Consider the following 13276-nt stretch of genomic DNA (forward strand, 5'->3'; position numbering starts at 1 on the left):
ATTGACCAACAAAAAGTTTGTTTCCGAAAAGCTTTTCGGATAATCCACTGTTCTTACACATCAAACCAGGGAAAAACGACCACATGCCATAGCTTTCCTTTCCTCCAAGGAAATTACCTACAGAAGAATGAAAACAAATCGTCAACACAACTTCACTCTCCCTCAAGCATTATTTCAGGACTCAAGTCACAGCCATAGCTTCAAACCTAATACTGGCTCATATTTCATTGTGTTAATTACAGGGTATAAATGCTCACTGTGCACACTGGCACACATGGGATCATAGATTAGGCTTGCATGCTCTGCTTTAAGTAACCCTTAGTGTTTGACTATTTCTCTGCTCATCCCCATCAGCTTGTCAGTTAGTTCCTTGTCCTATGACTCGATCGTTTGTTAATCCAGCATCAAGCAAGGCTATTAAAGAATAGCACCGGGCGGCCTCTGTGTGTGCGTGTATTTGTTAAGGGGGATGATGAACGTGCCCCAACACGTGTACATGCTCTAGCTGGGCTCACCAGACCAAAGATCAAGCCCCTTAAGCGGCTTTTCTGAGCCAAGAAAAGCTTACAGTCGTCACGTTGATCAGGACAAATGGTCCCAGTCCCAGGGCTCGCAGCTAGGCCTGAGAATAGGCTGCACTTACTGGGCAAAGAACAGCAAGCTTTAGCACAGCCACAGAAAATGTAGCCCAGGCTTTTTCATGCTTAACGGCTCATCCAACCCCGAGGCCTCTCACAACAAAGCTCAGTTCAGTTCTCACTACGATCAAGGCTCCAGCAATGATATGTGCTATAAGAAAATGTTGCACCTTCTGTATTGTTGAGACATAGCTCCATAACAGGTATGTGTTTCATTGTATGCAGTAAAGTCACAAATCCATCTCGTGTGACGCTGGGTTTAGGAAAGAGATTCTGCCCCTCCAAATGGACCTTCTGCCACCCCAGGTCAAACTTCCTAGAACCACAACTACATCTGCTCCAGCACTCAGGAACATTATATAATTCACTGCATTTGAAGCCTGACTTATTAGAACATATTAGAAAATATTAAAATGACGGGATGGTGGCGGTGGATGGCAAATGTTAAGCAGTCTTTCATTATTTACTGCATCATGTAATGTTGTATAGATTGGCCGCAAATTGTCACGATTAAACGGTGAAAAATACTGACATTGGCACTCAGTAGACTGTAGACCTTCGACAAGGCTAAACAATCTGGAACTGTTCCAAACAGTAATAGATAACAGCTTCTGGCGTGTACCTGAATTTTGTCATTAGCGTTCATGCATTAATACAGATGAATTAAGACAATTAATGCTAAAATAGTTTTTAGCAATCCTACTAACTAACAGCAGAGAAAACATTATCTACAGAGCACAGGTATTAAAAACAAAGTTGTCTCTTTAATGCAATTGTTCTTTTCAAGACAAACAATTAACTGAAATGGAACCAATAGGTGGACATCCCTTAGATAAAAGGGGTGAAAAATGCTACATACAGGCAGCTAGTGTTGAAGCGCAAAAGGGCTTTTCGGAGGTATACGATCAAAGCAGTATAACCACCATGCTATTTCATCTGAAATGTTCTTTTTTTTTTTCCCCCTCCGTCCCCTTTTTTGCCCATGTTATGGACCTGTGGTTTTGACGCAAGACAAAGCATCTCTGCACCAGCAGATTCAATACAGTATTATAACTGAGTTCGTGGTTCAGCTTGACTGAGACTTTTTTTTGTTGTAATTTATAAGTCTGCCTCAGTAGAATAATGGTATAAGCCTGATACACTCGGGTGAACAACTTTTGGCAGATACATATAGCTTACTGTGGGGCATGTCCTGAAAGGGAATTGGATTAACTGCTGGCAAAAACGGGGGATTATAAATTATTCTGACAAGTGCGCTTTCAAAAAGGATGGATTACCACGTCAATTCTACTGACTTTCTTTTGGTAACAGAATTTTTTTTTATACTGAGAGGGGGGAAAAAAAGACACCAAGTGAACTACTTGGAAAACTAAGATGCATTTCAAGATACAAGATCCATTTCAGTGTGTCTGGCTTTTGGCACCGTGGTATGTTACAGGACTGCCTGGACCAGCAACGGGGCAAGTAGACAGGGAGGAAGTAAAGGAAATGTTTCAAAGAATGAAAACAAAAATGTGGAGGGATTCAAAAACAGCATGCAGATGGTGTCGTGTGAACAAACAATGAAAACGCGCTTGTGTAAGTGACAATACTACAAAAAAAAATAAAAAATTAAAATTCCAACCGGCATGAGATCTACCGTCTGCCAGAACTACGAGCCGGCCAACTGTGTTGCCATGTGCAGCATCACACGAGTGACACATCAACTATTCTATTTTTAACGCACTGAATCTAATGTTCCCATCGTTTTACTGGAGTTTGCCAGGGAAGATGGTGAGAACAACAGGCCGAGGTGATATGTGATTACACTGAATGGATACAACCCCTCTACATCCTTTCAATGTACCCCCAATCTTCAGAGATAATTAAATGGAAGGCACGCTCTTCTCTCCTATATACAGGTACTATAAATCGTCTATAAAAGTCTAGCCGCTGTGGTGTCACAGAAAGCTCTTTATAGATTGACTCTTGAAGTCTGCAATCATATAGCAAACACCAGCAAGCACCCAAGTGGGTGGTAAACCAAATCAGATAATGGCTGTCAAGCCACTAGAATTTGCCACGTTCAAAGGAAACCATCACATCTCTCCTATTATCCATTTTAGGGTACATGAGAACATATTGACTGGATACATGGAAGCATGTTCAGGCTAGAACGTGAGACTTTTATTAATTGTACACAAAACTGACTATTGTGTGCCAACTGACAAAATCGGCAAACAATCACTGAACTTTTACAGCTATGAATGTACTCGTTTCATGGTTGCTCATGTGTTTAATCAAAGACCTCAGTAAAAGTGTTGGTCTTTGTGAATGTAATAAAGTATAAACAAGATAGGAACACAGTTAGTTTAGATTATGAAGACATGTTGAGGAGTAAAGGCTTACATGTAAAAAATGCAAAATGAAAGTGTCTGGGCAAGTAAGTGTTTTATGCTTTGAAAAGGAAATGTTAAAAAATGAAAATGAAAATGGTCCACTCACCTATTCTTCTCCAGCTCGTTGTGTGTAGACCTGCAAGGAAAGGAAACACAAATGGACTCTTAGACACACATTATTCATGAAGAAATCAATACACGTCATACCCATATCCCGTAGACAGGCAGACAAGAGTGCAGTATTTTCAAGGTCTTTGTTCCGGTAGGGTTAATGGCTCAGATGTCTTAACTGTTTAATGTATTAAAGAAGCCAATGTACTGTGACCTAATAATGAAATTTGATTAAATGAATTATTAATCATGGTGGCTGATGATTATTAGGCACTGCACTAGTGCTATGCAATATGTATCCAGATGTTATAGTATACAGTATTTCCTTAAAATTACATGTTATGTATAGCAATTTTATCTTCACATATTTATAAAACATTCAATATATATATATATTAAAAAAAAGAAGATACAAGTACAATGAATATAAGATATAAATAAAAATACAATAAAACACAAATGTCCGGTGGAAAGATACCATTCAAAATACAATATCTCATAGTACAACCAGTTTTCAAATAATCTACATAATGTGCAGTACAATGTTGTTGACTTTACAGTACACCCATGTTCCTCTAACAGTACTGCAAATTTGCTAGCCCAAACTAGGAGCCTTGCTGCAGTTACACTGACCTTCATTCATTGTTCATCAAATGTTAATGTAGCATCCGAGGTGTAGGGTGTCTAAAGACACACTTGTACATACTTTCTTGGAGCGCATGCACACTGAAGAGATGCAATCTATTGAACAAACAGTTGCCTCTTAAGCACGTCATCACTGTGTCCCACTCTCCAGGCATGACCAGTCAAACCACACCTAATTTAACTGCTTGATTCGTGTACCAGTTGGACAGATCATAAATTGATTAGCAATACATAAAAGTAAGAATATAGACGATTAAAGGTTATATACGGTGAAGGGATATATATATATATATATATATATATAAAATCGATTTTTAAACATCAATTTTTTATGGGAATATTCAACAAAACGTCTTACTTAGGGTTAGATAGTTAAATAAATACATTTTCATACAAATCTTACAGTGTACATGTACAAGTTTACTGATTAGTATTTTCTAAATTTGAGTAAAAAATATCGCAATAATCAGTTTATAGATTCGTATCGGGATTAATCATATCGAATCAAATCGTGACCTATGAATCGTGATACGAATCGAAAGGTACTAGGCAATTCACACTCCTAATATATATATATAGGCTCCTTTCACATTTCAACCCTAACCAGGTAAGTTCTGATTCCAAGCTTTCGCAACTTCCCACATGAAATTAAAAATATGGCATACCAATAAAAGTACAGACTTCGGTATCCATCCCTAGTATGTATGGTAAAGGTTTTTTTTATTTTTATTTTTTATTACACTGTGATGTACAGTATATTGTAATATCATACTGCACGATGTTGCACTGTATTTTTATGGAACATACTTTGTTTATGTGGTGCCATCTAATTTCGTCCTATATAGCAAGTCAGGTTAAAAGGAAGGCCAAATTGTCTGTAGGTTTGATCATGGTTGCAAAAAACGGTCTCTGAATGACAGCTTGAAATACCCGTCAGTAGGCTTTGAACTAATAACCCTCAGTGAGTATGCACAGCAATTGCTGAAGAAGATACACAAAAATCATTAAGAAGAGACTCTCCAACGAAGTTCAAGCAGAGCTCACTGAAGCCTTTGCACCATCAAACATCAATGTGACAGGCAGGAGAGCACTGCCATCTCCTCCTCAATAATACACAACACTACTCAGTGGGGCAGTAACGGTGACTTGCGTTCACTTACTTGACACTGCACATGAGTGTGTTTTTAGGATGGGTGTGTGTGTATACATGTATGGACTGCTGGGGAGAGTGTGGGGAACATGTGCATGCATGCCCTGTGCAGAAAACAAGCAGCGTTCAGTGCACCGTGAATAATGTCATGTGAATGAGATGGTCCCTAACACTGCTTTTGTGGGGCAACATACTGAAAGGAGACAAAACACCCTCCCCGTGCCTAAATGGCAGATTTTCCATCTACTCAAACTGCACTCCAAATCAGTTCAAGGAGTGTTAGTTTTGAGGGAGGGTGACATGCGTGACTTGCCCCTGAGGCATGTAAACAGAATGCAATAAGTCTCCAATGCAACACATCTATCATTGCAGCCTGCATTAAGAAAGTCCATTGTTCTATGTGACTGCTTTAGAAGAAATTACCTTTTCCAGATTAATAATTGACAAATGAAAACACCATATGTCCCCATTAGACTACATTACTACATTTACTTTGGTATGCAAGAGTGACTGTGCAGTCAGCTGTGGCAGTGGATATGATTGTAGATGCCACCAATGGCCAGGTTGACTGGATGTTATGACGTTTGGCAAGATTCATACAAGAGCCTAAATGGTAACAAATTGTACATCAACATAAATCCGACAACCCAGTGGAAGTCAGGTATGATTTCTTCTCGTATGGGCCAACGCATACCCTGTAAACACACATGGATGCAGAAAGCAGGCCCTTTCAAACCTTTAAACCTATCCTCTATTGTCCGCGATAAATCTTCACACACACACACACACACCCCCACACACACACACACACACTTACTCGCTTTGCTCCCAGCCTACAACTCGCTTATCCAATCACAAATCTCACAGCGGCAGTGTTAGATCTTTGATTGACAGTCATTAGGAGTGACCCACCCACCCTTACCACGGCTGCTTTGGCTTACAATAGTTTCACCAAGCTAGGTTTAAACGGCATCAAAACCTGTGGAATCCATAACAAGAGACTGTACCTACCTGTAACATAACAACATGGAAATGGAAAAAGTGTTGTGAATTCTTTCCAGATGCAATGAATGCCAACATTGAGTCAACAAGTTAAACAAGAACTAAAACAATGGGTCAACACACAAATGCAGATGGCCAGGTGTTTCCATAGACTGTTTAGAATAGATTGGATATAAGTTTTCTTTACGTCCCACTTATTTGCAGCTTTTGTGTTTGTCATATATGTTTCTTTCTAGAGAAAACAACACAAGGTTAGCCTATCAATGGATGTTCAGCAGCATGCATCAAGTACCTATTGCATTACTGTATTGTATTTTCTTGAGGTTCTCAATTAAGCTCTTGTGAAAAATGCGAGCTCATAGGTGCAACATTCATATGCTGGATAAAAATGCAATAGCCCTTTGAAAAATTCATAGTAAAGTTCATAAACTGTAAAAAAAAAAATAATAATAAATAAAATAGGAGAAAAAAAATTATAAACAGAAGTTTAAAAATGTCAATAAAAACAACTAGCTCACTCATTTAAACTGCTAACTTTTTTTCTTTTTCTTTTTTTTTAAAGAAGAATCAGGAGAAGCGGAATTGAAAATCTTAGGAACCGGAAACGAATCAAGGAAGCAAAATTATTAATTTTTATTTTTTTTAGATGGGTTGGGAGTGCTTAGCCTGGTTATGGGGGTGGGTGGGGGGTACGGGTTAATAAAATGCCAGGGGAAAGTCTGCAATATGAAATTATAGTTAATATGGGCAATCATAATCCCTTTTAGGGGAGTTTCATTCATTAGTGGATATTATCCTTGCGTATTGCGGGCGACCAATATAAGTTTTGCATACCAGGGAGGAAGTAAATTTCTAATTTGGGTTGAGTTGATTTTCTTTCTTACATATGCGTACCAGGGAGGAATTGAATTCCTAATTTTGGTTGAGTTGAAAAAACAAACAAATTGAGACACTGTTCTGTTGAAATAATGTTGTTCGAAATGGCAGCCGTTCAATCCGTGCAGCAGCAATGCAGAAGCTTAACTTGTGTGCCAGAAGATTCCCAGTCATGTGTAATTGTGCTTGTAATGTGTCAGGGTTGCTTTGAACACCAACATCCATACCATGGGTTCAATGTCATGTGCAGTCCATTTTGGTAAGCACTTAATAAATCAAGCAAAAGACGGAAGCTCTGACTTGGGATCAGCACAAATCACTACGGGTAAAATACAAACGAAACTGTGGGGAAAAAGAAAGTGAGGCAACACGGATGTCACAGTCACCGACACTGTCCATTACTCTGAGAGACACGCCATTATTCAGAGCTGAGCCATGAGACTGGCACTCTGTACATCCTTTATATAGCCGCACATTCATGGGGATCAATCTAAGTCAGTTTGCTGTCCTATAGCCCTTTATCAACACAAAGACTTTCCCTTCATCCTGAATCAGATAGCAACATGTCTGCACCTCAACAATACTACAAACCAGATAATGAACTGGCTCCAGGCCATACACAACTGCAGTACGCTTACTTCGGTTAGTGGAAGGAGGACATTATTTGTGCCTGGACATAAGTGTGTGTGTGTGTGTGTGTGTGTGTGTGTGTGTGTGTGTGTGTGTGTGTGTGTGTGTGTGTGTGTGTGTGTGTGTGTGTGTGTGTGTGTGTGTGTGTGTGTGTGTGTGTGTGTTGGTGTACGCGCACGTACGTGCATGTAGACACAGAGACCGAGTGGGTCAGTGAGATAAAGCACCCCTGCTATAAACGGTAGGCAAGTGAGGACAGTCAGATAAGCCCATCACTTTTAGCAATATCATGTTACAGAGAAGACAGTAAGTCAGGGACAAAAACTTAACAGTGTTTGTGTGAATTGGTAATGTCCTATTTTATGATGGTGGTTTACCGTTAACTTACATTTGGAAACGCTTTACATAAATGGGCTTGTATGGTGCTCTGGTCAACATGTCATCCATAATGATTTTCGTCATGTATAAGGAGTAGATGGTATGTAGCTGCATCATATTTTAAATGTGATAGTAGATGCTAGTTTGCATAAGTTGACACTGTGACATCACAAGTAAAAAGGACCAACACCACAGAGGATCAAATGTGTATGTATATAAAAATTAATTGATTAATCAACAACTAATTGATGACCAAATTAATCGACAATGGATGGATATTTTAATAATCGGGTAATCATTTAGAGACATTTTTTAACTCAAAATTGTCCAATTGATTTAAGTCTCTCAACAGGAATTATTCTCTGATTTGTCTAGTTCTTCATGAAAGCAGACTGATTATCTTTTGTGTGTTTTGTTTAAACAAAATAATGCATTTGCAAACGTCTGCTTTTATTTTGGAAAACAATGACCAAAACATTAACTGAATCAATTTCAAAACGTCTGCTGAGTAGCACAAGCCCCTCATGTAATATTGCTTAATTTTTTTGTTTATTAAAAAACAATACTAATAATAATAATTGGTTAATAAACAACAATCAAGAATAAAATGGTTTTGTAATACTTGGATGTACAATAAATGTTTTATCTGATTATTTGATTAATGGATGGAATAATGGGTAGAATAATAGATTCTAAAAATATTCTATAGTGACAGCCCTATAAGCATGTATGTACATTTTGTACACTGCAAAATTAATGGCATGAAAATTTAACGCTGTAACTTTCCTGACGTAGTTGTGAATGTGCTTGTGTGATGGTGAGCGAAATTGAGAACAAACTGTAGACGGATTGATGCATTCCCCCATGACGGGAATTATGGTGATAACAGAAGCAAAGCAAAAGTAAAAAGAGGGCATGAGACATTGCTAGACTACACAAAATATCAAAATAAAATATTATGTATTATGTAAATTTCAAGAAAATCAAGGATGTGGTTCAACACACTGGTTGGCACACTAATAACGCCATCTTGTACGACCACTAATGAAAAAATCTAATGGGGAACTGCACATTTGAAAATTTAATTGGTGACTGTAATTTTAGCATTATATTCAGCTACAATGTACAACATTATGAGCATTATTAAACAAATTCATATCTCATGAGGAAGCATTATGAGGACAGCCTCAAACTAATTATGATCCTGACTGTTGCCATGCAGAAGTAGGCAGCATTCTGTGCTGGTTATGAGTAATGCGCAGTTCCTGTTTGTTGCCCGCTCTCACATCAATATTAAAGCATTCAGAGCAAGAGAGTGGCGCTTTTATTTGATGTATGACGATCAAATGACAGATTTGCGTAAACTACCCTGCACCAAAGAGAACACGGTGCCAACGGGTCTTCATTTGGGAGATTTCTTTCCCAATACTAAATGCAAGTTTCATTCATCAGGAGTCTTGCCCTGTGACATACGTGTCATGCATGAACATCAACCCATAGCAAACATATGGTGACCATCTCGCTACTGCATCTATGACGGGAATGGCACAAAGCGGATGCATCTTTCTGCAATTTTTTTTCTCTTCACACCAGCACAATCTAATGAGATGCAATACAAGAACTATGTGGATGACCTAATTTAGTAACAAGAAGGGCAAATTATTAAGAGACACCACTCAGAATAATGCAGCACAGTTTATGGTTGAATAAATAGTGAGCTGGAGCCTATCCCAGCTGAATTTTGTGAAACCCTGGACTAGTTGACCATCTCCGGGCACATATTGACAAACAACAATTCACACTTATACCTATGGGCAATATAGAATCTTCAATTAACCCAACATGCATGTTTATGGCATGTGGGAGGAAGCAGAGAAAAACTTAACAAGCACAAGGAGAACATGCAAACTCCATACAGGAAACCTAACCTAATTTGAACGGGTGCTGTTGACAAATGGCGATCAAAATTATTTATTATCATCATCATTGTTTGGCAGAATTATTGTTGCTCTGTAAATGTTTTGTATTTGTTTTCAATAGTTATGCGGGTTTAACTAACTAAAGGTGTGGTTAAGTAGCTGTTAAACGGGCTGAAGATATTTATGTTTACGGGTGCAAACACTAGTCACACAGTATAGTTTCCGCCTTAGGACAATACTCTCCACCAACTCCTCCTCCTACTCCTGCTGCTTTAGGCCAAAACCACCATGTTAACTATCAAAACAATTCCAGGAGACTCAGGTTTGCAAAACAACAAGGTTTTTAGTTTTAAAATTATGCCAAGATCCCTAGCCTCAGGCACCGCAGTCTTTGTCAACAATCAGCTGATGACAAGCCATCACAGAGCCCTCCTGCCCCAAAGCACACACAGTGATGTGGATGGACGTCCAGTAACGTTTCCATCCACAATTCGATTCAAGTTAATTAAGCACAAGTGTTTTCCTCCTGACTGCCACTGACACATGGGTTCTCTTACCTATTATGGTTACTGCTGAATTTCTTATTTCGGAATTTTCTTTGCCTCTGGTAGTTTGTGTCCTGATTTGAAGGAAACGTCGAAGCATATCCGTGTTCACACTCTGTTGGAAGAAGAACATATTTGGTTAGCATTTCGCTATGAGCGAATTTCAACACACAAAGATCCCTCAGACGAATGTAAACACGCTGCAGGTAAATGCTCTCCTGCACAGGGACTTTTCCTGGCAACACTTCAATACGTTCTTGATGACAGTTGTCATATGGTACAATTCATTACCTCTTTCTCTCCTTTCGAGATATTCGGCGGCTTCCAATAGTCGCTGGATATTCATTAGCTGAACAGCCGTCATTCTTTCCTGAGCCTTGCTGTCGTTCACCTTATCGCGTTTAACATTGACAGCAGCAATACGACGTTATAAAACACACGGAAGGCAGTGCTTCAGTTATCAGTACAACAAATCCAATATGTAAATATAGTTTAAAAAAATAAATAACGTCGTTAGTTATCTTATTCGGGGTCTTTTGAGAAGATCGAGAGAATGGTGTTCCAGTGTTGACAAGCTAGCAGGCGACTGCCAATCCTTTGCCAGGTTGATAGAAAATGTCAAAACCAGCGTATGAAAATAGTAAAACGTCCTCTTAAATACGATGGCAATTTGCTACAAAATTAAATATAAATAATATAAAAAATTCCCCGAGGGTGACATGAGCCAGCAAGTGCTTGCCGCTGCTCGCTTCCTCTCCTCTCCTGTTTGCTTTCCATAGCTGGACAGCTTGGAGGCGGGGGCACATAAAGGAGGCGGGCCCGGGATCAGCAAGAGGCATTCTGGGAAATTGAGTCTCGTGTTAAAATGTCAAGAACGTGATGTTGTGCTCTTGTATGCATTAATTAAATAAAAAAAACATTACGTTTTAACAGTCACTTAAATTATACATAACAGTTCTGCAAATCAGCAAACACAATGCTATGTATGTATACACTCTATAAATGGATTATCAAATAAATCAATTTAAAAAATTGAGAATCGATTAATCATTGAGAGACCTTAATTTAAATCTGTCCATTTCCTCTGAATTTCAGCCTCCCCTCTTTTTACTTTGAAAAATAACTGTTAAATAACATATTATTCTGATATGTTAGAGACCAAACAAACAGGCAAACACTGAATAATTAATTAATTATTTAAGGCATAGAAATTAAAACTTTTTTTTATCTGATTCGTTACTTACAGTCCTAATATATGTTGTACAGTGTACACACACACACATACAAAGTACAAGGTATAGCAATACATTTCCAATAACTAATAAGCCACAACTAAACACACGTGAATATTACCAAGTGACAGTGACATGACAATACAGTTCTGTATCGCTCTCTGCGCACAAAGCCTACAAGTCCCATGAGACACCAGGAGCAAGGGGCGCGGTTAAGAGACAAAACCGGGCCCAGCAACACGTGACATAACTGCTGTAGGGGTCTTTGATTGGCACATGCCTTTGACAGACTTCGAGGGCTGAGCTCGCCTCTATCCAATCAGAGAGCGACTTTGCGCCATGTGCAACCCAGGGCTACACGCCCACAAATAGCAGGAAGCAAACAATCGAGACAACTGTGGAGATACTGGAACTGTATGAGCGAATCATTTACCGAAAAGTATCCTAGTTTAAAGGGCTGCTTTTCCTGTTTCTGTACAAAATGCCAGAACAAGATGTCGCGTACAGAATCGCATTTAAAAGACATTCACGAGAAGTACGCAATGTAATAATAATAATAATAATCATCATCATCATTATTATTTGAAAATTGTGTTTTTGTAAATGCACATCTTTCGGTATATTGTCCTACACGTTTGCTCATGCGAGTCGGAGGCTTTTTATGACATTCTGCGGGGGCGCAATGACATCATCCTAGAAGTGACTTGCAGTGCGCTGCAATGTGGTCAAATGTATTGCATCTGAGTGGGAGCCAGCATGCGCACCCACACATCCAATCAATATGTCACATTACTATTTTCAACTGTACGCAAATCAATGACAGATCACTGCCTACGTGTAGACCTGCGTGCCCACTCCAGTGTGGATCGCGTGCATATAACTCAGATATAAGATGCAACAACGGCGTAACATCTTTTCACTGCACGGAAAATCAGTCTTGTGAGCGTGGTGGCGACCAAGCGTAAACAGTGCTCACAGTCGACCCAGTACTTAGTTGAATCAACTCAGTTCTTTGTTGTCTGACTATGCTCACGATGAAGCGGGTTAGTCAAATGCAGAACGACACCGCACAGCACATCAACTCACTTCCGTCCTTCCTCTCGGCGCTCTCGAGAAAGCGAGCAGCCTCCAGCAAAACTTGCACATTTTTCAGAAAAGTGTTGATCTGATCCATGTGGGAGTCATTAGAGTTAAATACGTCATTGAAAGGACAATTGGACATCTCCAAGTCTTGCTGGTCCAAGACGGACGCATCGGAATCAAAGAAGAACTCCTGGCTCGTCAAACTTCTTCGCTGGCTCTCACTTTTGGCCATTTTTCTCTCTATATAGTTTGCGTGGCTTCTCAGGAGAAACTGTGAGACTTGTGCCAGTGGAAACTGTTCGTGTCAGATGGATCCTGTTCTTTCTTTTTTTTATGAATGCGGGCTGTCTAATGTGGAGCAGCAACCAATGCAAGTGGATGCTGGTCCATGAAAAAAACGTAATCCCGCCCCCTCTTGTCGAGGAGCTCGACATGGTCCTTGTGCTAGTCGAATTTTTGTGTTGTTTTTGTTTGTTTGTTTGTTTGTTTTTGGGGGGGGGGGGCACAACGTTGGACTCGCATACTTACTTGTCCACCCTAACAACCATAGATATTAAAGGGACACTTGATTGGACTTATATAATAGGTCTTTATGTAAAAATGATATCAGGACTATTTTTATTCATAACAACACTGAAAAGGATGTCCTGATTGCTTGGGAAAATGTATCGTTTAGTTTTTTTAATGGT

At 39.3% G+C, this 13276-nt stretch overlaps 1 protein-coding gene across 2 annotated transcripts in view; it reads right to left on the bottom strand.

Moving 5' to 3' along the window:
• Positions 1 to 12999, bottom strand: part of mxi1 (max interactor 1, dimerization protein) — a 32215-nt gene extending 19216 nt beyond the window's left edge. Inside the window, exons 1-3 of one of the 2 annotated variants that reach the window (XM_086083341.1) lie at positions 12591 to 12999; positions 10285 to 10387; positions 3123 to 3152 (exon numbers count right to left, since the gene is read on the bottom strand). In XM_086083341.1, the coding sequence (XP_085939467.1) occupies positions 3123 to 3152; positions 10285 to 10387; positions 12591 to 12819 (362 nt within the window). In that variant the 5' untranslated portion in view covers positions 12820 to 12999. The other variant, XM_086083342.1, reaches the window with a different exon arrangement.
• Between the last annotated feature and the right edge of the window lie 277 nt (positions 13000 to 13276).

Source organism: Leptonotus elevatus, chromosome 8, assembly GCF_054856555.1.
Source record: "Leptonotus elevatus isolate MCC_2025b chromosome 8, RoL_Lele_1.0, whole genome shotgun sequence".
Lineage (NCBI taxonomy): Eukaryota > Metazoa > Chordata > Actinopteri > Syngnathiformes > Syngnathidae > Leptonotus > Leptonotus elevatus.